This window comes from Vicugna pacos, chromosome 34, assembly GCF_048564905.1.
Source record: "Vicugna pacos chromosome 34, VicPac4, whole genome shotgun sequence".
Classification (NCBI taxonomy): Eukaryota; Metazoa; Chordata; class Mammalia; order Artiodactyla; family Camelidae; genus Vicugna; species Vicugna pacos.
This window is the reverse complement of record NC_133020.1, coordinates 12,425,583-12,451,217: the sequence shown is the minus strand read 5'-3', so window position 1 is coordinate 12,451,217 and position 25,635 is coordinate 12,425,583. Positions and strand designations below refer to the sequence as shown.

Sequence of the window (25,635 nt, the reverse complement as noted above, 5' to 3'; positions counted from 1 at the left end):
AGGATCCGCTCCTCTCTTGTTCTGTAATCCTACGGTGAAAAGTTTTCCTTACTCAGTGCAGTCGGCAAGTTAAGTATTTGAGCGCGAGTTTTGGCAGCATGGTGTGCGGGAGCTAGTGCGGGAGTTCCGCGCCTCGCGGAGAGGACAGAGGAGACACGGCGGGGTTCCCACCTGGAGCTGTGCGCCAGAGATTCCGTCCGCGCGGCAGGCGGAGGCTCCCCCGGTGGGCGGGGCGATGGGCGGGGCGGGGCGGGCGCCGCGCGGCGGGAGGAAGGAGGAAGCTGGGAGGCTACGCGGAGGCGGGCGGGCGCCAGGAGCCGCCGGGGCTGAGGCTGCCGAGCCATGTCGGCGCACCAGCGGGGCACGGAGCTCGGTAAGGGCCCGCGGTCGCCCCCTCCCCTCTCGGTTGCCCGGGTCCCCTGCCTCCTCCCGCCTCACGGCGCCGGCGCCCTGGCCGGGGGTCCCCGGGGCGCGTGCTCGCCGGGGCGGGAGGCGGCGGCGCCGGGGCCGCGCCACCGGCGCGCGGGCCGCACTGAGGAGACCTGACTCTTGGGCACGTGGACCAGCCGCACTTGGCTCTTAATCCTTATTTTTATAAGCTGAAGGAATAGGAAAGGATTCGACTTCATCTTCCAACTCGTTCCTTCACCTTCTAGCTCCCTGGTTGCAAAGAACAACGACAAAAACCAAACCCCAGAGACACCCCCAGACAAACCAGACGAAAACCTCCCTTCCGCGCCCCTAATAGAATATCCTGTGCGGTTTGATGCTGGCTTTCCGTGGGTAGTTGTTAACACAGCTGTCTCCACAGAGTGGTCGTGCTGTTGGGAAAGTTGTCCGGTCTCTGGGCTATATAACTTAATGCAAACTGTTTGATTTTAGAGGTAGATTTTTATAAGTGCTTAGATTATTTCACCATTTTTTAAATTTCATTGATATTAGAAAATATTTCTGGCAAGAAAACTTAGTTTTGATGTCCTGAAAATGTGCACACTTTGCAATTCAAACAGCAAAACCACGATGGAGCCAAAGGTCAAGGATCTTAGTTTAAGTATTACAGCTGACGTGTCTGTATCCCGGATCTTCAGTTTAGCTGTGTGACTTTGGGCAAATAACTTAATCACTCTGTGCTTAAACTTCTTAATCTGTAGAATGGTTATAATGGTAGCACTTACCTCATAAAGTGGTTTGGAGATTAAATGAGAAGATGTAAATTGTTGGTTACATTGTGAGTACCTAGTAAACTATTACATACTTACTACATATATACTCACAATGTACCAAGTAAGTGTATAATAATATTATTTGGAGAGTTATGTTTTTAGGGGCCAGTTTTGAGAAAATTGGCTATAAATTGTATATAACACATAAAGGCACTTTTAAAAAATATTTTTTCTTTAAAACTGACTGTTCTAATTAAACGGTCTAGACTTCATGAGATGGTCCAGAACTTTGGTTGGATGGTAAGAGCTTGTCTTTGTAAAGGCAGGTGATTTCCTCACCAAATTCTTTCTCCTTTACTCACTGTCCTTTAGCAGGTTATATTTTAAACCCTAGTTCTATCTTGGGAATGTGAACTTTAGTAATGTAGGAGTTCCCTAGGTTGGAGATCCTGAAAGGTGCTGGATGGGGGGCAGGAGTGGACAGAGGGTCTTACCTTGGCGTGTTCGGGGTATGGCTCTGTGAGTTTGAACACCATTTGATGTACTATTTCCCCAAAACTTAGAAGTTTATTAATTTTCCTTTCCAGAACACAGTTACACTGTTTTTACTTTCTTTTTCTTATTAACGTATGATTGACAAAACACTTTTACTTTCTTAATTTGCAAGAATTAGAATCACATCCATTCATTTGTTGGAAAAATAGCAATATAGTATAGTTGCTATGTGGAGTAAATGTGATTTTTGTGCAGCTATTTAAATGATCATAGTTTTGTTATATTATCTTTATTTAAATTAAATCATATATATTTCATGGGTGTTTTTCTTTTCACTGGTATTAATCAATCTAGACAGAGGTTTAGCTTAAAGTGCTAAAATGGGTTATTTGAAATATTTATGTGCTAGGAAAAAATCATTTAGTATTAATTTATGCAATATACTAGTTGGTGCCTTTTGTAGAGTTTTCTAATTAAAAGTCTTTTAAAATAAACACTGTAATTTTTTTTTGAAGAAATGAACTTTTATTCCCTTTCTTATGAAGGAATTCATGTTTACTGTAAAAATTTTAGAAAATACAATTAGCACAAAAAAACTATAAAATTATTACTGGTCCAATCACTTATTTATATTGTAGTGTATGTATATACTTCTGGTTTTTTTTTTTTTTTTAAATAAATGGTTTATTTGAGACTGAATCTGACCCTTGTGCTAAAACCCTTCAAGGAAAACATTCTTTTCTGGTCAAATTTGGACATGAGAAATGTCCAAATGGAGCAGCCCTCTAATGTTCATTTTTATGTCCATGTTTAGTGCTATCTGTTAAGATATTTTCTGCTTAATACATTCATTTCTGACTTTCTCCAACTCAAACATGAAGCTAAACACCGCTTTTTCTTCTGGCAGTGTTTGCTGTAAGTGGGTAGGTGACAGCTGTGTCCCCGTAGGGAGAAGGGTCGTCCCTGCCTTCACAGAGCTAGGTCTGGTTCCGGAGCTGGGCATCAAGCCAGTGCTACAATTAAAATACTTGCAATTGTGGTAGGCAATCGCTTTCCATTTATTTTTTGTCTATTTAAGAAATCAGTTGTACCTAAACTGCACCTTGAATGAGTTGTGGTCGTTGGGTTCTGGCCCTCTTGCACTGTAACTTTTCTCCGTAAGAACTTAGATAAGAATCAAAATGTTGGGAGTTCATTTCTGCCACTTGTGCTGAGACGTAACTTTAGTGTAGAATGCTTCTGACTTTGGTGACGGTGATTTTCCATTGCAAAGTTATCTTAAAAAATTAAAAAAAAAGCTTTTTGAATGGAATTTGAAATCTTAAAGTTAGGCACTACATGGGGTGCTTGCAGAGTAATTCTTTATTTAACACTTGCTATGTGCCAGACACCGTCCCTGGGTGCTGGGTAACAGAGCTGTAGCCGTGTGCCGGGCATTATGCTAAATGCTTTCTGCAGTATCTCACTTAGTCTTCACAACAGCCTTGTGAGGATTTTATTATGATCCCTCTTGTACAGATGTGCAAACTGAGGTACAGAGGGTTTTAAGTAACTTGCCAAAAGCTGATCAGGCAGAGCTAATGTGGCGGACCCAGAGTTCAAACCCAGGTGGTTTGGTGCCAGCACTGCATGGTCAGCCCCCACCGCACTTTGTCTGCTGGTGCTCACTGGGGCACTTGATCTGTAACGCAGGAGAAGGCAAGTTGATAACTGGGGCGTGATTTTTAATGTAACTCTCTCAGGTTTGATTTGCCTATATCTGTGTGAAAGATTTTTGTTTTATTACCGCAACCCACATGTTAACCGCTGCAGTTTGTTTCCAGAAAGATGAAGTTTATCCTGAGGGAGGATGGGAATATCCACACTTTGGTGGGTGTGAGAGTAGGTTTAGATGTCATCAAACAGGAGATTTTCTGGGGTGGCTCGCTAAAGCCAGCCTTCCTCTGGGATTTCTTCATGTAGATGTGAGGATGTTACCTCAGAGCATCAAGAGGTGGGGACCTGGGAGTGATCTGCAAGTGATAAGAGTCAAGGGTTTTTTTGTGTGTGTTGGTTTGTTTTCTTTTGTCTTTTCGTATTTTTGAAAACCTCAACTCTCATACTCCAGTCTTTGGGCTTGCCTTGGTTGCCTGGGTTTAAAAACCAATCCTGCCTCATGATGTGATCTTAAAGTATAAAAAATGATAGAAAGAAGAGAGGGTATATGTCAGTGGTAGAGTGTGTGCCTAGCATGCATGAGGTCCTGGGTTCAATCCCCAATACCTCCATTAAACAAACAAATAAACCTAATTACCACTCCCCCACCAAAAATAAAAATTAAAAAAAAAATGGACGAAAGAAAAGAAAAAAGAAGAGAAAGGAAAAAAGAAATCCAGAAAATTTTTGATAATTATGCTTTGTTGATTTGAGGTGGCTTTTTTGCCTTTTTTCGGTTTTGTTTGTTGTTGTTTGTTTTGTTTTTTGGATTTCCAAATCTGGGGCTTCTCTCTTTGTAGTTTCTTGAAAACTGGAATCTCTTTAACTGGAGTCTCTTGGAAACTGCTCAAGGCATTTTGAGTCTATAGATTTCAGGTGAGAAATGACGTAAATCACATTTCCAGAATCCCTACTCTTGTTTTACTTTTTTGTGAGATGGAAAGGCATTGAAGTTAGTCTTTGAGTTACAGAAGTCAATGCCTGCTTTAAAAAAAAATCATAAAGTAGCATATTCTTTACTAGGTTGCATATGGCAATTTGACTGTAGCTCAGATTAGTTAAGAATAGAACTTAAAATTTTTTAGATTTCTGTAGATTTCCCGAGTGGAGTTCACTGGAGATTTCTTTAACAGTAAAATTTATTTGACCCACAATTAACTTAGTGTGGATTTTATATCTGAATCCAGTATTTTTTCTCCTTAATACTTAAATTAACATAGGCATATGTATTTAGGTTGAATGGGATATTTTTGCAAACATTACCTCTTTTAATTCTCCCAATAGTCCTTTATGGTAGGTTATTATCCTCACTTCATGGGTGAGAAGACTAGGCTTTGAGAGCATAAGTAACCTGTGTATTATCTTCTAATTAGTAAGCGTTGGGGTCATGATTTAAATCCAGAATATCTGAGTACAATTTCTTTATTCTTTGCTTTCCACCAGAGCTGCCTGTGTGTACGTAATGCTCTAGGTACTAGGGAAGAAAGATGGTATGAAAGTAATTATTTTTATGTCATTCTGATCTTAGTAGTGATGCCTTGATTATCTTGCCTACTGAGTACAGGTATCCCCCTGTACTCTGTACTCAGTTACCTTCACCGCTTCACTTTTATGAGAGACTTACATTAGTACCTGTTTTGGCTAACTGAAAGAAGTCCGAGAAGATCTTCACTTTTATGATAAAAAAGCTGTTACCCTTGCTAATGTAGGTCTTTTGTAAAAGCTAAAGGACATAATGAGGACTTTTGAAAAAAAGTAATGCTCTTTGCTTTGTGCTAGTTCAGCTGACAAAAGATTTCTTAGAAGGAACACTCTACCTTCGGATAGTGGGAGAAACCTGTATTGATTATAAACGAAAATAACAAAAAATCTTTTTTGCTATAATTTTTTCCCCCCCAAACTTTAAAACAATCTCAGACTTTTAGGAAAGTTGTAAATGCAGTAGAACTTTTTTCCTTTGATCCATTTGAAGGAAACGGTTGACTGACGTGACGCATCACCACCCCCTGGATACTTGAATATTTCCTACCCACAAGGACCTTGTCCTCAAAGGTTTCAACAACACTGCAGTCCTCAAAATGAGAACTTTGCTGTGGTTACATTCTTACTGTCTAATCCACAAGCTTCATTCAGGTTTAGTCATTGTCCAAATAACATTTTTTTTTTTATTTCAAAGAGATCCATTTCAGAATCACATGTTAATCTTTATGTGTCTTTAGTCGTCTTCATTCTAGAAGGATTGCTCAGTGTTTCATTCACTTTTTGCAGGATACGGGCCAGTTATTTTTATAGAATTTTTATAGAATGTTCTCCATTTGTGTTTACAGTGTTTTTTTGTTTGTTTGTTTGTTTTTGTTTTTGTTTTTTGTGGTTAGGTTTAGGTTATGCATCTTTGGCAGGAAATTCACAGAAATGATTCTGTGTTCTTCTCACTGCATCCTGTTAGGTAGCACGTGACATTGATTTGTTTCATTGATGTTCATTTTGGTCACTCAATTAAGTGGTGTCTTCTAGGCTTCGCCACTGTAAAGTTGCTTTGTAACTTTTGTAGTTCATGTGTATTTTGTGGGATGGTGCTTTGACGCTAAGTATCCTGTCCCTCTGCAAACTTTCAATTTATTTTTGTTTGTTTGTATTAGTATCTATTCGAGTTTTCCTATTTTTTTCCCAATGGGTTATAATTGTTACTATTATTATTTAATATTTAGGCTGTTACAGATTTTGCTAAGGGGAGCCCCCTCAGCCTGGCTTCTCTCTTTTTGACATGCCCCATGATTTTTGAAGTACTTCTTTCTTGTTTGGTTTAACAGGATGCTCCAGGTTTATCTTATGCCTTCCCTGCCCCAGCACTGAAATCAGCTCTTTCTCTGAGGAATGTTTCTTTGAGCGGATAATGGTGTATAGAAGCCATGATTTGAGCTGTAGAAACAGTAGACTGGAGTGTCTCTGTTCCTAAGAACCTTACTTGGCAGAGCTGGAGAATGCATATACTGTGTACACACACACACACCCGCACACACATCTACTTCTGTATCTGGCTACTTATCATCTGTCTATATCTCTATATGGTGAAAACGATGTATTCACACTACTAGCTCTGATTCCAGTCCAACACCACGGATTTATGCTGTTTTTCCCCCTTCACATATTTGAAACCCTCCATGTGCCAGGCTGTACATACCCCACACCCAGCAGACATTCTTCTTGACTTTCTCAGGTTCTGACACCCTGAGCTGGGCACCTTCATCCTGCCTGGGCTGTGACTGCCTGCACCAGGCTACTGCCCACACTGATGCCCCTAGCAAGTCTGTGACACTGTGGGCCAGGCTGCCCCTCCATGTGGATAGCCTCTATATCCTGCTTGTCTTTTGGGGGGGGTAATTAGGTTTATTTATTTTAAGGGCGGGTTGAACCCAGGGCCTTGTGCATGCTGAGCACATGCTCTATCAGCTATGCCCTTCCTGCTATCCTGCTTGTCTTGACTTCCATGTCTGGCAGTCGCTTTGTGCAGGCAGGCACTCTCCATGTTGTGATTGGACTCTGGCCTTCCTCCGGGCATGAGGCCCCCTTTGCTTGTTGGGCTCCTGCACCCCACTTTGGACCACAGTGGCTCTCCCTCCCCATCCGGCTCAAATGACTTCCTTGCTCACCTACCCCCATCCCCAGCGGGGTAGGGAATTGGGACAGTTGTTCAGGAAGGGAAGGGGAAGGGGGTTCAGAATATATTTTTAAAATTTGTTTTTATATATTATAAATTTATACACATTAAAAAAAAAAGACAAAGTAGAGTGCTGTTCCTTGTTGGCCATGGTGATGGCTGGGATTGACAGGGAGCTCTACCTGGTGGTCTCCATGCCCTTGGAGCTCACAGTCATCACAGTACGACACAAGTGACCTCACAGAAGTAGTCGGATTAGAAAGTTACTGAGGAATTTACAAATAGGCCAGGGGAGGTTTTTTGGAAAGGATATTTTTGACAGAGAGTAGTTTCTGCAAAGTAACTGACCCAAAACAGCCTGGCATGTTTCATGAGCTATTTTCCAAACCCAGTTTTGAGATTTCTAGTCTAATCTTCTCTTTCTGTAATGGCTAAGAGTAATAGTTCAGTGAAGAAAGAAGAAAAAAAACTTTCATGTTTTATGTGTGAAGTTCACACACAGAGTCAATAACGATTATGTATGCTTTTAGATTTTAAATTGGGCGTCCTTTTCTGAACATGAACTTTGATTTTACCTGAGAAGTCTTTTACCATTTGCTTATGAGCATGAGTGATGAGGCTGTGTTTTATTTTTCTCATACTCTTTTGGTGAGTGGAAAGAACTATAAAATAAGCATTTGAGTTTGCTGTATAATTAAATAAATAAGAGTCCTCCATGATGCCTGCTAAGTTAAAACAAGAATTTTTTTTTTTTTTCCAAAGCATCTAAGCTCTGTGGCTGTTAATTGTTGGGAGGGAAGATGAACTTCAAGCGCTCATTTGAAATGGGATGTGTCTGCCAGGAAAGCAAGGCGGGTAATTGAGCTGCGGAGAGGGCCCCCGAGGATGCATCCAGACTTGTCACTAGAAATGGTTCAAGTGGAGAGCGCTGGCCCTTTTAAAACACTGCCTGTCACTTGAGGATTGGGTCACCTTGAAATGTGTTCATCTTTGAGTTAAAGGCATAAAAAGGCACTTTGAACGTGTTCGGTTAACTTTGGTGTGTGTCGTGTGCGTGTCTGCCGAGGTGTCTGTTGTCAGCCTGCCGCAGCCGGAGCAGGCAGTTCCCTGGAAACCGAAATGTTTCATCTCTGCTCTAGCAAACTATACCGATTTTTTAAATGTTGAGACTCTCCGGGCTGCAGCTTCTGACTCTCTTTGTAGAGTCAGGCTTCCCGCCCCTAAAGCAAAGTCTGAGATAAGAGCAGCCTCTCGTAATTACTTCCTAAAAAGGTGCCACTTAAGCGGCGCTTTGGTTCTCCTGGAATGTGGTTAATGATGTCAAGATTGTGGTCTTTAATGTCTGATGAAAATATCAAAATTAACTGTTCTTGTAATCCAGGTTCAGGTAAGATTTTGAACTGAATGCCTTGTGGACACAAACTCCTGCCCCACGGCCACCAGGTACCAGTTTGTGTGTGTGTGTGTGTGTGAGATTACATTCAGTGTCTAACATTTGGCATTGAACTACGTGTCTGGCATGTTAAAGGTATACAGACCTTTTTATCTCCGATGTAGAGGTCCTTGAATAAACATTACTTACGAATATGTCAAACACTGTTTTCTAGGAAAATAGTGTCCACATTTATAAAGCTACCTTTTTAGAAAAAAAGAAACATGTTACAGTTTCATAGCAGGAAGGCATCTTAGCTGTCAGTCCGACACCCCTGTGTTACAGGGGAGTGAGCAGGGACCTTGGGGAGGTAAACCTGCAGTCACACAGCTGATTGGAGGTAGCACTGACCAGGCTGTCTCTCTCTCTCTACTGATTTGTTCCAGTACATTGCATTGCCTCCCCTGCTATCGGCTTCCTAGGAGCTTGGCTGGGCACTGGCCCTAAATCAGAATCACCTGAGATGCTTATTAAAAATGCAGATTCCTGAGCACCGCACTGCAGGTGCTTTAACTGTCCCACTTAGAGAATAAACCCAGGAGTCTGCATTTTCGCAAGCTTCCCAGGTGGTTGGTTCTTAGGAACCCTGCAGATCCAGATGCCTGCAGTAAGCCGTATAGGGACCCAGATTAATTAGAGATTCAGAGAATCTTCGGTTCCTGTATACAGTTGGTCCTCTGTATCTGCAGGTTCTGCGTCCGCGGAGGGTGGACTGTACTATGCCATTTTTCTGTGAGATATTTGAGCATCTGCAGATTTTGGCGTCCTCGAGGCTCCTGGGACCAACCTCGTGGATACTGAGGGACAGCTATGTTGTTTTTTTTTTTTTTTGACAAATCCTTTCTCTGTCACTTTTACCTTTATTTTATATCTTTATATGTTACATTTTTATATGTCATATTTTTAAATATTTAGTTTGCAAAGGTTCTGTAGGCAGAGTTGGGGGGAATTCAGCCTATTATTTACTGGTTGAAATACGTGAAGAAACATGTTGAAGCATGTTGCGGAGGCATACTGAAGAAATCAGGAGTGTAAGGCAGCTGAGTAGGCGCATATATCTGAAAAGTGCATTGTATCTGAAATGGAGCATGTTTTAGTCAAATAATGCCAATGGCTAATGGAAAAATGTAGTCAAACTGTGCTGTACATGATGGTTTTGGAAACTGACATGGGAGTAACTTCTCCATGGTTTCAGAGACCGGAGGGGGCAGACCCTAAGGAGTTCCCAGGACCTGAAGTTTCAGTATTGTCTACCAGAAAGAGTAATTCAGTTGATTTTCTGGTGGAAAAAAAGAACTTATTTGTATTTCCTTGGAGATTTGATTTTGTATTGTGGACTCAGGGAGGAAATTTGATTTTGTATTGTGGACTCAGGGAGGAAGGGGACAATCCTCTTTATCTTTGTGTTTGGGAAAGTAGCTCCAGATCTGTGTATTTTGGTGTTTTGGGGGAGATTTTTTTTTTCTTCAGTAATTTGGGAGAAACTTAAATGCTTTCTGAAAATTTTCCGAAGGAGAAACAAGAAACATTTTAGTCCTGTATCTTTATAAACAGAGCATATTTTCCTTTAAAAACCTTTTTTGACTCATCAGGAGGGAATCATTATTATAATCTGAAGCCCTTCTGTCCAGCACATACGTATACCTACTGTGTACTCAGCCTGATCTGCGTCTTTGTAAAAGAGATGAGGGCAGTGGAAGGTGGGAGGCCCGGCCTTTGAGAAACTTCTTTGTTCAAACTTTAAAACGTCACTGGGAAAGCTTTACTCCTGCTGAGGGAAACAGACTTTGCTCATCCTCAGGGTATACAGTTGCCCTGTTTCAAATGATGAACCCAGCAACTTTGTGTTTATTACTAACCTTTGGATAATCATGTAAAAATATTGTGGGAAATCTCTTGAGCGAGGCAAAGGTCTAGTAAGGGTTTTTATCAGCGGAAATACCTCCTTGGATCTGGCTCCAAGAAGAAAAAGTCACAGTTCAGTCTGCAAATGAATTTTCTGTTTGACTGGTCCTAATATTACACTAGTAATTACATAATATAGACAAGCTGTGGGTTGCAGTGATAGCAGGTAGACTCCAGGCAGTAGTCATTGGTGCTAATAATACAGAAGATGCCTCAGAGAAAAGCAGAGTTCTCTCTGCTTCCAAAAGAAAGTTAGATCGTTTTGGTGCCAACAGTACTTTTACAGGCCAAGTGAAATTAAGCATCTTGAGGAATGACTGTCAGGGGATCTGTACTTCCCCATGTATGTTTCACCGAGTGCACTGTGGTTTACCTGGAGAGGATACAGGATGGGGACCTAGGCATTTTGATCCTTGCTCTGACAGCACCTGGCCATGTGACCTTGGGAAGGGGACTCTGGTGCACTGGCTTGTACTTCCCATATCTGTGAAACAGACGTATGACAGTGTAGTTTGTCTGTTGTAACAAATGTACCACTCTGTGTGTTGGGGTGGGGGGATGTTGATCACAGGGAAGCTGTGCATGTGTGGGGCAGGGGGTCTGTGGAACGTCACTATATTTTCCAGCTTTGCTGTGAACCTCAAACTTCTCTAAAAAGTGAAGTTTATTTAAAAAACAAAACAAAATACAGATGCATGATCTCTGAGAATCTTTCTGGTTCTGAGGTTCTTTGAGTCTTCTGGTCATCACCTAGAATTACCATTCTGTGGAACTGTGGGTCTGTGTGATATCCCCTGTGGTTAGAATTCATACCTTTTCCTTCCTTCTTTGGTCATCATAGTCCTCTCTGGCTTTCAAGGCTCCAAGTTCTGGTGATCAGTTTACATTTCCCCCAAGTCTGTGATGATTGAACATGATTGAATACATTGTTCTATGCTGTTTTTCCTCTCTCTAGATGTTTCTTGGATGTGCATCTTGACTTCATAAGTCTTTTGTGTAAGCAGAGCCTTTTATTTTGTAATCATTCCTCTGGATGGCAGAGTATTGATTTATAGTCTTAATGTTTCTTTCATAAAAAAATATCTTGTAGGCTCACCCCTTCCTTTTTTCTTCTATTCCTATGCTTTGCTCATTTTACTACACACCTAAGTCATAACAGTGGCCTCATACGTCGCTGATTTCTCTACCAGTGGTCTTTTCTCATGTGCCCATGGAAAATCCACATTTGGTGAAACTTTTCCTTCTTGTTTGTTCAAGTAGAACAGATTACATTTATCTTCTCATATTTGTGATCTTGATTATTTGGCTCCTTTAGGAAGCATTTCTGTTTCATGAAAAAGTATATAATCTGACTTAGTCAAAACAATATATTCACTGTTATTAGCAGAAAGGAATGGTTGAATTCGTGGGGACAATCAAATAGTGCTGTCAGGAAGTGATGAATGAGTTGAGCTAGTTAGGAATTCTGACAGGACTGGAAATGTCTTTTAAATTCTGTTAAAATTGTATGTCAAATAGTTGAATTAAATAAATATGTTTTTCACTGCAAAGATTGAATTTACAGCATCCTAGAAATAACTTGTGTTTGGAAGCATAGAGACCTGTTTGAGTCTTAGCCCTGATGTGTGCTGTGTGACCTTAGACAAGTAATTTAATCTCTGAGCTTTAGTTTCCTCATCTATATAATGGAACTAATGCCTTCATGGCAGACTTAGTATGAATATTCAATGAGAAATACAGTTAAATCACCCTTAGCTTGATGAGTGACCAATAAATGGTAGCCATTATGCCAGTAATCTTCCTAAAATACTGCTTTGGTTATTTCACCTCCTCCATAAAAGCTTGGTTTATCTCTTCTTCTGGACCGTTCACCACTCAGCTCCCGAGGTCCTCTGCCTTTTCTTGTGGCACCTGCTGGTTTCTGTCTTGTGTTTGCATTGTCATAGTGATGCTTTCTTAACAAGCTGCTTGAGGGTAGCATCTGTGTCTGTTAGGTCTGTATGTCCCACATGTCACTTAGAGCAGTAGGTTTCCTGGTGCACGTAATTGTTTTTATTAGTGTTTGTTCAATGAACGAGTGAAGAAGCATTAACTGTCTTCTCTAGGAACGTGCAGTGCCTGGTGTGCCAAGCCAGACAGCTTGCTCCCTCTCTCTCTGAGGGTCCTGGGTCATTTGGCCCATTTCTGTCCCCCTTCCCCTTCCTCTTTGGAGGTCAAGCTTAAATTCTTCCACTTTCATGGTACCTTCCTTTATTCTTCTTGTTTAGTAGATGTCTTTTAACAGTTAATTATTTTGATTTTTTTTTCTCTGTAACTTTCCTTTTCATGATATCGATTCCCTGTTCCTTAACACCAAAGACAATAACTCCTGCATAAGAGGCATACTATCTGCAAACTTTGCAGAATGAATCAATGTGTAACCTTTACTCTTTCAAGCATGAAAAAAAAATGTTTAAAACTTAGGCCATGTAGGACAATTTCCTAAAATTAAGTATCCTTAAAAGATTTTTTTCCTAATTATAAAGGTCATATAGAATCATCATAGAAATTTTTTAAAAATGTATAAATATAGAGAAGGAAATTAAAATTGCCCCATCTTATCCCACGCAGGTAAGCCCTTATAAGCACTCAGGATTGTTAAGTACTCAGTAAATACCAACTTTTTGTAATAAAAGGTATAAATGGACTCCTGAGGCTTTTAGAGACACTTTTGTCCAATCAAGTGGCTGGGCTGCCCTGCCTTTTTGGTTCACTGAGTGTACTTTCAACAAATATTTTGATTCCTCTCCTGTGATCAGGTTGTTACTCTTCTACAGAGATTTCTACCTGCTGGTTTGCTCTTTTGAGTATGTACTAGGCTAGAAACAAGAGCATCGAGGTTTCTAGAACTGGGAGTAAACTAAGACTATGTGACGGACATGCCATGGGCAAGCGGTGAAGCCAGGAAAAGGCCGGTGGCCTAGAACAACCTGTCTGGGTCATTAGCCCCCGGGTAACTGAGGGTCAGCTGGCGTTAGGGATACTCCTTATGAGGCAGGGGAAGTTTTGCTTCTGGGGACACCTGCCTCTTGCTGCAAGCATTTCCCCGCTGAGCTGTCTACTTGGAGGGTGCCTTTCCCCTCTTTTAAAAGCTGTCTTGGGGAGGAACAGAAAACTCCCTTCCCACCGATGTGAGAAATGGATGGTGTAAAGAACTGCTTTTTCCTAGGAAAGGTAACTTTAATTGTGCAATTTGAAATACTTAACCTTAGGGAGTATTGGGTGGCAGGGAGCCTTCTTTGCTATTCCTGAAATCTTGCCCTTTTGACTTCGCTCCACTCTGTATTTGGCAGGGCTGACCTCATAAAGGCCTCTCAGCCTTCTAGATCTGTAGCTGTTAAATCCTCCTCTGCAGATGGGAATAGCCTTGTCTGTGAAAACTGGACAAGACCAGCCCCTGTAGTGAGCTGAGTCAGTCACGTGACTCCTCAAAAGGGCTTCAGGTCCGGCAGGGCGGCGGTGGGAGGCCTGTGCTCCCGGGTGCACCCCAGGGGGCGTGCTGCCCAATGAGCGTGGCTGCGCGGATGCTCTTGTAGGGCTAACTCAGACTGGCTTCTGAGCTGGCACATCTGATAGCTTCTTGTTTAAAGGAGGAGTGATGGTGCTTTAAAGTTTTTGATGACCTGTCACCAAGCATCTCAAAGCACTGGGGAAACCAGCCCTCTGGTCAAAAGCCTGTGCCACAAAAGAACTGCTTCCCGAGGAGAAGTTGCAGAAGGAGATCAGGTGCTGCTGTGAGAAGCAGTGTTTGGAATCAGCACCCAGCAGGTGGTGATTGCCACGCAAATTCTATTTGGAACAGAGATTCCCAGACAATGTTGGCAGTCATTGTGCTGCATAATGTGGCGGGGGTTGGTTTGTTTACTGGGGGAGGCAGTGTCAGCTGGAGCCCATGTTAGATGCCTTCTATTTAAGGGGTCCACCTCCATCCCAAGCTCTTTCTGTGTGTATTTAAATAAATATATGTATTTAGACTCACAGACATAGGAAACAAACTATGGTTACCAAAGGGAAAAGGGAGAGGGGCAGAGGTATAAATCAGGAATTTGAGATTAGCAGATACATACTACTATATATAAAACAGATAAATAACAAGTACCTTCTGTATAGCACTATGTTCAGTATCTTATAACAACTTATAATGGATAGCTTGGCAAAGATTAAAAAGATCATGATATTCACTGTTGGCAAAGAATTAGGGAAATGGGCATTATTACTCAGATTGTAAATTGTCAACTTTTGTTGGTAGGCAGTTTTCTGGAATATATCAAATGTAAAATGTATCAAATGTATACTTGAACCAACAATTCCAATTCTACAGGCTATCCTAAATAGATTGACAGGTACAGAAAAAGATTGTATAAAAAAATAAAAGCAAACAAACAAACAAACCTATAATGGAAAAGAATCTAGAAGAGAATATATATATATATTTGTATGTATAACTGAATCACTTTGCTGCACACGTGAAACTAACACAACATTGTGAATCAACTGTACTTCAATTAAAATATATATGTAATAAAGACAGTTAAAGGCAATACTGGAGAGCATGGGACTCTGGTGTGCAAGGATCTGGAAAGCATAAGATATTTTCCGTAAATCAAAGGGTGGTCAGAAGATGATATAAGGCATGTATGATACACACAGTAGCTGCATGAGTAAATGTTTCTTTTTTAATTTTTATTTTTCTTTCAAAACTTAGTTCACTTTGGTTTCAAAGGATCAAATCTTGTCCCATTTTGTGAATTTGGTTATGTAGTTCTAGACTACCCAGATTAAACTTTCCTGCAAATAAATATATATATTGGGATGGTTACCCTCTTAGTGAAATAGAGCCTCTTTTTTGAAGTCAGACTGCCTGGGATTCGAATCCTGATTCATCTACCTATGATTTTGGCGTTTCCGCACTTAAAAACTGTGGTGAATGAGAGCTAGGTCACAGAGTGAAGGTTAAATGAGGCGTTACGTGTAGAGCAGCTGGCATGGTGCCTGGGGTGTCCTGGCTACAGTAAGGATTGTTTACCTTTCTCTGTACACAAGATATAAGAGGAATGTTAGAAAGTTCTGACCTTAAAGCCAAAGAGCAACTGATCGTGAACAAGGGTGTCTGCTGACTGGAATATCGCACTGGGTTCTGAGGGAGAAGGTCAAAGGGGCCAGTAGCCCCAGTGTACGCTGGAGTGTAATGGGGTTGAAATAAGAGACGGATGCAATACTACCTTTATGGTGATTCGCTTTCCTTCATATGGAAATGTATTAAAAATTATCATTGAGGGGCTTCCCCTGCACAGGAATTTATCCCTCCTAGTTCTTTCATTTTTCTAAATTTTTTTGTGGGTGATCAGCATCTTTGATAACTGATGAGTAGCCAGACTATAGAGTGTTCATTGGGTAAGTCTCACTGGTGCCATCCTGTGGCTCTTTTACGTAAGTCATCATAGACAGGTGCTCATACACTATTACTTGAGAACAGCAGTATATTTTTGGGAAAAGTAGACATTGGTTTCAAAATTCAAATGTACAAATTTTAATAGCAAATTTGTAGTGATTCTCAGTAGGTCATTTTTTAAAAAGCATTTGCCTAAAAGGTTTAAGTGTCCGGAATAATATGAACTCATAAACATTAGGAAATAAGTTAACACCCCCACCCAAATATGTAATTCATAATTTACTGTGTCTTACCTTAGGGATAAAACATAAAAGTGCATGTTCCTGAGAGCGGTCATATATTGTCTTAAGTTCATGGGTAAGTGGGATGGTATGAGAGCAGAAGGACTTTGAGTACTGGACAGTAGTAATGGGGGAACGACTTTTAGGAAAAATCAGGACAAGTTTTATGTAACTGTTAAGTTCAATTAACATATTTATTCTTCCTTTTTTTTGCGGCTTAACATCCTTATTTATTTAAGTGGAATGGTTTTGTTACTATTTTTAGTTCTCTGCTGTAGCCTTTCAATTATGTTTATGATATTTTGATGGGGTTAGTCATGTGCAGGTTGGTTTTAGCAAGTAAATATCCTTGTAGACTCACAGTAACTTGTGTGACTTGCACAGAAGCCAGCACGAGTAGCAACTTTATGAATCATGTTTTCTATTGATTTATACTATGAACTTAAAAAAAAATTGCCCAGGGCATTTGGGGACATTTTCACATTTAAATTTAGGGGAGTCTGTCATCAAGTCTGTCATCGAGAGGAAAGAGTTAAATAGGTTTTCTCTGAAGCTCTTAGGTCTTGGAATAATTGATGAAATCTTCTCAACGGATTGAGAGATGGATCTTTACCCAACAGGGGGCCAACGTTTTCTAGCTTCTTGATGAATTTCTCTGAAGTCTAATGATTCCTTCTGAACACGAGGCACGTTGAGGGGCTTGGAGAAACCCTGATTAGTTTTCCCAGAGTACACTGAATTGAAAGGCTAAGTATTTGGAAATCCAAATGTGGTTTAGTAAGTCTCATGGTGTAGCTTTCTGAGCATGTGTAGTGGTAAAACCAAGGCCTTGGCAATGAAGTGTCTTGTAACATGGGGAAATTTGTCTGTTAAGATGTTAATTTGTCTGGAAAGCATATATAAACCCATGTAGATTCCTAGCTCGCTTTGCCTGGCAAAGTAACAGGTGTAGACAGGCTGAAGAACTTGATTTAGGCTAATAGAGTGAGTCTCTTTCATAAAGGTGAAAATAGGCCTGGTAGAGCATAAAAGAAACTGAAGGTCTTTTTGTCTTCTTGCCTCTGAGATTTTTTTTTTCTCTCCTCTCCTTACAAAGCAAAGCATCTGGGATATGGCAGATGTCATTCAGAATATAAATCCATATGTTAAGTCCAGAGGGTAACTCCTGGCGGTCTGTAAGAAAAGATAAGCTGCACCTTTAGGAGTAGAATGGTATACTTTCTAATGACATTTCTGAAATAGAGGGAAAGTGAAACACAGGAATGCCTCATTTTATTGCACTTTGCCGAAGTTGCGCTTTTGACGGATTGAAGGTTTGTGACAACTGTGCACTGGCCGAGTCTATGGGTGCCATTTTCCAAAAGTATTTGCTGATTTCTTATCCCTGTGTCACATTTTGGTAATTCTCACAATATTTCAAACCTTTTCATTAGTATTGAATTCATTGTGGTGATCTCTGATTAGTGATCTTTGATGTTACTATTGTAGTTGTTCGGGGGCACCACAAACTGCACCCATATAAGACTGTGAACTTCATTGATAAATGTTGGGTGTGTTCTGACTGCTCCCCAACTGACTATTCCCCCCTCTCACCCTCTCGTCAGACATCCCTGTTTCCTAAGATACAGCAGTATTGAAATCAGGCCAAATTAATAACCCTGTAATGGCCTCTAAGTGTTCAAGTGAAAGGAAGAGTTGTGAGTCTCTCACTGTAAATCAGAAGGTGGAAATTATGAAGCTTAGTGAGGACAGCATGTTGGAAGCAGAGACAGGCCACATGCTAGGCATCTTGCACCAAGCAACCAAGTTGTGAATGCAAAGGGAAAGTTCTTGAAGGGAAGTAAAAGTGCTACTCCAGTGAATACACTGATGATAAGAAAGCGAAACAGCCTTATTGCTGACGTGGAGCAGGTTGTAGTGGTCTGGATAGAAGATCCAGCCAGCTACAACATTCCTTTAAGTGAAAGTGTAGTCCAGAACAAGGCCCTACCTCTCTTCAGTTCTGGGAAGGCTGAGAGAGGTGCAGAAGCTGCAGAAGAAAGGTTTGAAGCGAGCAGTGGTTGGGTCATGAGGTTTAAGGAAAGAAGTCATCTCAGTAACAGAAAAGTGCAAGGTGAATTAGCAAGGGCTGGTGTAGAAGCTGCAGCAAGGTGTCCAGAAGATCTAGCTCAGATCATCAGTGAAGGTGCTGCACTAAACAGCAGATTTTCCATGTAGATGAAACAGCCTTCTGTTGGAAGAAGATGCCATTTAGGACTTTCATAACTAGAGAGGAGAAGTCAATTCCTGGTTTCAAAGCTTCAAAGGATGGGCTGACTCTCTTGTTAGGAGTTAATGCCGCTGGTGACTTTAGGTTGAAGCCAGTGCTCATTTGCTATTCTGAATTATGCTTAATGTGCTCTGCCTGTGCTCTATAAATAGAACAACAGAGTCTGGATGACAGCCTGTCAGTCTCCATGGTTTACTGAATATTTTAAGCCCAGTGTTGAGACCTATTGCTTAGAAGAAAAGATTCCTTTCAAAACATGACTGCTCACTGACAGTGCACCTGGTCACCCAAGAGCTCTGATGGAGGTGTACAGTGAGACTAGTGTTGTTTTCATGTCTACTTATACATCCATTCTATAGCCCATGGATTAAGGAGTAATTCTGACTTTCAAGTATTATTTAAGAACCAAATTGTGTAAGGCTGCAGTGAATAGTAATTCCTATGATGGATCTGGGCAGAGTAAATTGAAAACCTTCTGGAAAATAATTACTTTTGTGATTCATGGGAAAGGGTCCAAATGTCAAGATTCACAGGAATTTGGAAGAAGATGATTCCAACCCTCATGGGTTTGAAGACCCCTTTGAGGGGTCTGAGACTTCCTCCTGAGTGGAGGAAGTAACTGCAGATGTGGTGGAAATCACAAGAGAACTAGAATTAGAAGTAGAGTCTGAAGATGGAACTGAATTGCTGCAATCTGATGATAAAACTTTAGTGGGTGAGGAGTTGCTTCTTATGAATGAGAAAAGAAGTTAGTTTCTTGAGCAGCTTGGCTGTGGTTTTTCCCGCTTTCCATTCTGTCTTATATAAATTAATAGTCATTTTCCTGTCTTTCCAGTCTGGAGTCCTCTGTCTAAATTTCATGATTCTCTGTGATAACACCTTACCCATGCCACCATATCTTTACTCCCAAACACAACTTTTAGCCATTGTTATTGGTCTGTGAACAGGCTGTCACCATTCCCAGATTGAGCTTTGTTCTTATTATACCCAATATTTGAAATGTCTTTCATCTCCTTGACTTGTAGTTAATTTCTGCTCATCTGTCTGGGCCAGTAGTCTTGTTGAAACCTTTCCTGGCTGGCCTAGTCTTCTCATAGTCACAGAGTTGGAGCCAGAACCCAGTCTCCTGCCTTGTTCTGCACTGTCATGTCCTCTGTTTGGTGCTACTGCTCAGATCCATTGAATGATGACTGTCACACCAAGCTGGCTGGTTCTTTCCTCCTTGTCAGCGATGGCTTTCTAACCTGGCGGTTAAGTTAATCAGAGAAGACCACATCATCACACCAGCTGTACTATAAAACATCGTAAGATAGTTGGCAGGTGTCTGGCACAGAGTCCGTGTCCATAAACAGTTGTCCATGGTTTTCCAACTCCAAATCCAGTGACGCCCATATCACAGAACCAGAATTGAGAATTCCTTTTTTCAGGGGCAGTGCTGTGTATCACGAGCCCCTCATGTTCCCATGAATCTCCACTCTTGGCCGTCCAGTAAAGGCCTCAGTAGATGGCCTATGGGTTCGGTTGTGTTACCACCGTGCTGTGAAAGTTTTATAGTAGACTCACTTGGAGCACTAGTAAATTAAAAATGAAACGGGTGGGAAACTCTTGGATATTTAAACTGCCTCTTTCTTTGATTTCTTGATTCAAGCCAAGAGTACATACCTCACACAGCTTTGATAGGTGGATTGCTGAGGAAAACTGTGTGGTCCCAGTCTGGCAGGTTGAGAGTTCCTTGAACTAGTTCACGAAATGCTTCATACTGGGAACCTGGAGAAATGCTTAGTTTCTGAAAAACCTTTTGATAACGCTTCCCCTAAGAGTTTAAGAAAAATGCCAACAGAGTAAAAAGTATTGCTTTTTTTCATAGATTTAAGCGTATTTAAACAATAGCCGAAAAGAGTACAAGGGAAAAGCTGTTGTTTGTTCCCCAGAGAGGTCAGTCATTGGTTGACAGTTTTATTATGGCAAATGATATTTTCAGTGCTAACAGAACTCTTTGGAGGAGAGCTTAGAACAGCAGTTGATGGGGGTGGGAGGGGGAAGTATAGCTCAGTGGTGGTAGAGTGCATGCTTAGTGTGCACAAAGTCCTGGGTTCAGTCCCAAGTACTGCCGTTAAAATAAATTAAGTAAATAAATAAATAAACCTAATTGCCTCTCCTCCTCCCAAAAAGAAAAGCAATTGACAGACATGAAGTTAAAGATATTTTGAAAAGTGAAACATTTGTTAGGTTTGTAAATGAATGGAGGTGAATTTAAAAACATGGGTGCCTGTTGCAATTTTAACCTATAGTTTCACTGTAATTTTTAGAAAGGAGTTTAGTTGAGGTATGTCTTGGTCTGTTCAGGCTGCTCTAACAGAAATACCGTAGAATATGTAGCTTATAAAAAAACAGAAATTCAGTGCTTGCTTCAACAGCACATATACTAAAATTGGAACAATATGGAGAAGATTAGCACGGCTGCTGTAAAAGGATGACATGCAAATCTGTGGAGCATTCTGTGAAAACAAACAAACAAAATAGATAAAACCCAGAAATTTGTTTCTCACAGTTCTGGAAGCTGGGAAGTCCATGATCAAGGTGCCAACAGATTTGATGTTTGATAAGGACCAGCCTCTTCATTGATGGCTGTCTTTTCACTGACACTTCACAGAGCAAAGGGGACGGGGATCTTTCTGGAGTCTCTTTTATAAGGGCACTAATCCCACCCGTGAGGGCTCCATCCTCATGACCTGGTCACTTCCTGAGGGCCCCACCTCCAAATACCATTATTTTGGGGATTAAATTTCAACATACATACGAATTGAGGCGGGGGTGGGAGCACAAACATACAGACTTAGCAAGGCATTTTATATATATATATATATATGATATATATTGGCATTTTATATATACACACACACACACACACACACAGTAAAGTGTTCCATTCTTAAATGTATAGTTTAGTTTTTATATACCTCCATAAGTGAGTTTCAGTGTAATTTGGTGTACACATTTGTATTAGTGAAGTGTTAAATATTTACATTTTAGGGTTTGGGAAGGAAAAAAAAATAACTCTTAGTCTACCATTTTATACTTGGGTAGCAGTTTGCTATCACAAGCTTTTCATATTGGTTTCTGTATGTGGTTTATTGCTACAAAGTAAATTACTGCAAAACTTAATAACCTAAAATATCAACAAAACACATGTTAAATCTCACAGTTGCTGTGGGTCAGAAATTTGGGAGTGGTTTAGCTGTGTGGTTCTGGATTGGGGGTTTCTCAAGAGGTTGCAGTCAAGTTGTCAGTCCAGGCTGCAGTCACCTGAAGGTTTGACTGGGGCTGGAGTTCCACTTCCAAAATGTATTCCCCCCATGTTTGGCAAGTTAGAGGGAGAGAGCATAGCGGGGTGGAGATTTCATATAAGGATTGGCTCACGTGAGTTTGGAGACTGAGAAGTCCAACACCTGTAGTTGGCAAGCTGGAGACCCCAGGAGAGCGTGTGATGTAGTTCCAAGTCTAAGTGTGAAGCCAGGGGAAGAGCGGCGTTCCAGCTCAAAGACGGTCAGACAGAAGGAGAATTCTTTCCGTCTCAGCCTTGTATTCTTTTCAGGGCTTCAGCAGATTGGATGAGGCCCGTCCACCTTGGGGAGGGATAGATGTTTTACTGGGTCTACCAATTCAAGCGTTAATGCCGACTATAAACACCCTCGCAAGAGACACTCGGAGGTAATGTTTAACCAGATCGAGGCACCTCGTGACCCAGTCAAGTTGACACATAAAACTAACCATCAAATATCTGAACCTTGATGAGACTCAGATGAACATTTCTGGTAAGAGAGCTGCACAAGTGATGCTGTATATTTCATATCATATCTTGAGGCACAAAACAAGGCTTGAGTTGGATTTTTGATAAGGATGACCTAGCATTCAAATGAAATACTTCCGACAGTGAAAAGGGGCACTAAAAAAACCTTAAAATGGTATAATTGAAAAAGGTTGAATGATTGGCAAATTGTTTTAATTTTTTTGTGAGCCTTCTATTCAAGAGATAGTAACTGTTCAAAAACTTGTAAAAAAAATTCACTCTGAAAGATATATTCAAGTGCATCAAAATAAAAAATGTATTCATATTATTTCAGCACTGTAAAACAATGTAAGTTGAATTATTACTTAGCTTTAGTTTGTTAGCTGTATCAATCTCTGATATGTCATCGGAGGTATTTGAAGAATAATTTTTTCAATTTCTTAAAGTACTAAAATGTTCAGCAGTTGTTTTTTATGTTGCATTTTACGTTTCTTAAATTTTTAATTCTTGACACCTTCAACTGATTTTTCTTTGTGGAACATATTTTTAATTGAGAAAGTATTTATAGGTGCTGAAGGTACTTGGTAAACTTAGAACACATTCTGTAGTGGAGAGTATTCTCAATTTTCATATTTTTTAATATTGAAATGTGTAAATATTTGGCACAAATAGCTTCATAGTTAATGCATTTTGCTCCATTCTGAGGCAAAATAATATATATTTTTATAAGACAGAACTTGTCAAATAAGATGTTTCAGTTTTTATTCTTTTGAATGTTCTGCTAGATTTATATACTGTAAAAAAGTCACAGGCCTTCTCAGTTTCATTTCTGTGATACTGTGATTTATAATAAGAAATATATGCTTGGTGTTCATCCACTCTTCTAGGCATAGAGCTCCTGAAACCCTTTGGATTTCCTAAGCGATGAGAGCTGTAAGGGTGTATTGTTATGTTAATGAGGTGACTTTTGGACCTCACCTAAGGATGGCGACTGGTTGCCTGGAGAACCAACCACATGATTAGCGGGTTGGAACTTTCACTCCCACCTCTCAGTCAACCTCTGGGTTAGGGAGAGGGTCCAGAGGTTGAGTTTAATCGCCTATGGCCAGTGATTAAATCAATCATGCCTTTGTTTTGAGGCCTCCATAAAAAGCGAAAAGACTGGGGTTTGGAGAGCTTCCCTGTTGGTGATCACATGGAGACTCAGGGAGGGGCTCGCTTGGATAGGACACGGAAGCTCCTCGCCTTTTCCCCATATATTTCCCTTTGCGTCCCCTTCATCTGACTGTTTCTGAGTTCTAGCCTTTCACAGTAAACTGATAGCCTAGTAAGTAAAATGTTTCTGAGTCCTGTGAACTGCTCTAGCAAATTAATCGAATCCAAGGAGTGGGTCGTTGGACCCTCCAGTGGTAGGTTAGAGCACACGTGATAACGTGGCCTTGTAACCAGGGTCTAAAGGAGGGTGCGGCAGGGGGTTGGGCCGTCTGTGGGACTGAGCCGTTAACCTGGGGAATCTGATAGTATCATCCCTGGGTAGATAGTGTCAGAATCGAGTTGAATTGTGGGACACCCAGCTGGTGTCTGGAGCATTGCTTGGTGGTGTAGGAAACCCTTTTCCCACATTGGAATTGGGTGTAGAGCCTTTAATTTCTTTCCAGGATGAAATGTAAGTGTATGCAGTTTAAAATAGGAGCTTGTGGTAGCCAGTCTCCAGGATGGACCAGGTCTCGGGTTGGGTGTCTTGATGTCCTCTGCTGCATGGAATCAGGTCCTCCCTGAGACTCATGTTAACCAACAGAACATGGCAGAGGTGGTGATAGCTGCTTTTATGGCTTGGGGAGCCCGGAGCTGCTTTCAGGAGTTCAGCTACCCTGCTGGAGAAGGCACGTGGAGAGGGGGATGTTCTGGGCCTACACAGAGAGAGAGAGAAGGACGCCTCGTGTCCCAGCAGAGCCCAGTCTCCTGCCGCTCCGCCTAAGGCACCCACCACGTGAGTGAAGCCACCTCACCGGTTCCAGCCCCCGGCGCCATCTGGCTGCGGACACACAACATCTCAAGTGAGCAGAGCCACTCAGCCCAGCCCCAGTCAGCCGGCAGAACCAGGAGAAAGAGTAAAAGGGTTGGTGTTTCTAGGCATGACATTTTGGGGTGGTTTGTTACACAGCAGTAGATAATAATCAAGACAGATAACTTGAGATACTCCAAAGTACAATTTTAGAATTTTAAAATTAAGTTTGTACACTAGTTGGAATCTCCTTATTTAATTTGTTCAAATCCTCTCTTTTGTAGAGGGATAAACTTCAGCAACTTCTTGTTTGCAACATTTACAAACCACTGTGAACAGTAATGGTAGTTTACTGAGTTTCAAAATGCCGCAGGCTTTGGGTTTTTATTTACTTAATAGGTTTAAAAAAAAAGATTTTCAACTGATTTTGAAAAAAAAATAAAGCCAACATTTAAAGATCTTTCTAATAAAAAAGTTCAAGCCTGGTTGCTGTGTATCAGCTTAGCGTGATTGACAAAATGGTTCTTACTCTTCAAAGAGTCAAATGTTTCTAACATTCAGCTGATGATAACCAGCAAAGAGAGAGTGCGCACTACCAGGAAGAAGTGTTTATTTTTAAACATCAGCTTTCTCACAGAGATTGGGTAGTTCACTTATTCTGTGTATGTATAAAATATTTAAAATTTGACAGCGATAGCTCAGCCTTTGATTGTTAGAATATGGTAGCTTATTTGGATGAAATTATAAATTATGTGTCTGTCACAGCCAGATCCAGGTATATTTCTGCTCCCTAGGTTTCTTTATAAGAACATTGTTTTTATTGTGATGCTACACTCCAACAAAATTTGCATCTGTGTCATCTCTGCAGAATCAGATAATTATGTGTTCAGTGCTCACCTCTTTAACTGAATTCACAGTTGCGGTCACAGTAACGTCAGGTGTTCTGCCTTCAACAAAATAGACCTCAAAACTTTTTTCTTTGATTTAATAAATTAGATTTGAAAAATGAGCCAATATTTGAATTAACTTAACTGACTTTTCTCTTTGAAGAACCCATGACTGATACAAAGTGATAATTTCTAGTTGTTTGTAAATTTCTTCTGGAGCCAACAAACTAATAACTACTACTTTACTTCATATACATACACTTACATACAGTAGGAATTTTGGATGTAAAAACATGCGCTGTTCAGAAAATTTATTTTATCTAAGTGACAAGGCGTGCTTCAGAGTTCTATGTGACTATCTTCTGAGGCTGTGTTTAATTGCCATCTTTAAGCATAGGCTTCTCAGCATAACTGCTAATTTCTGATGCAGATATGAATGCTGGCTAGCAGATTTGGGTTTTAGAGTCAGTGATATCTCTGTAGAGATATCTTGGCATGTGACAAACGTTGAAAAAAAGCATTTTGTGCAAATTATAGATCGTCAACTTTTCCGAGAAATGGAAATTCAGTATTTAATTTTACATTAAATGTACTTTTTTGAGCTCGTTGCTGGTAGATTTTTAT

General features: G+C 40.7%; 1 protein-coding gene and 1 non-coding gene across 2 annotated transcripts in view; both read left to right on the top strand.

Moving 5' to 3' along the window:
* The first annotated feature begins 263 nt into the window (after positions 1-263).
* Positions 264-25,635, top strand: part of DERA (deoxyribose-phosphate aldolase) — an 82,475-nt gene continuing 57,103 nt past the window's right edge. Inside the window, exon 1 of the mRNA XM_072954410.1 lies at positions 264-373. Within this exon, the coding sequence (XP_072810511.1) occupies positions 343-373 (31 nt within the window). The 5' untranslated portion in view covers positions 264-342. The remainder of the gene's footprint in view (positions 374-25,635) is intronic.
* On the top strand, positions 20,731-20,837 carry LOC116276976 (U6 spliceosomal RNA). The gene has a single exon (XR_004186478.1). It is a non-coding gene; the product is annotated as a U6 spliceosomal RNA (small nuclear RNA).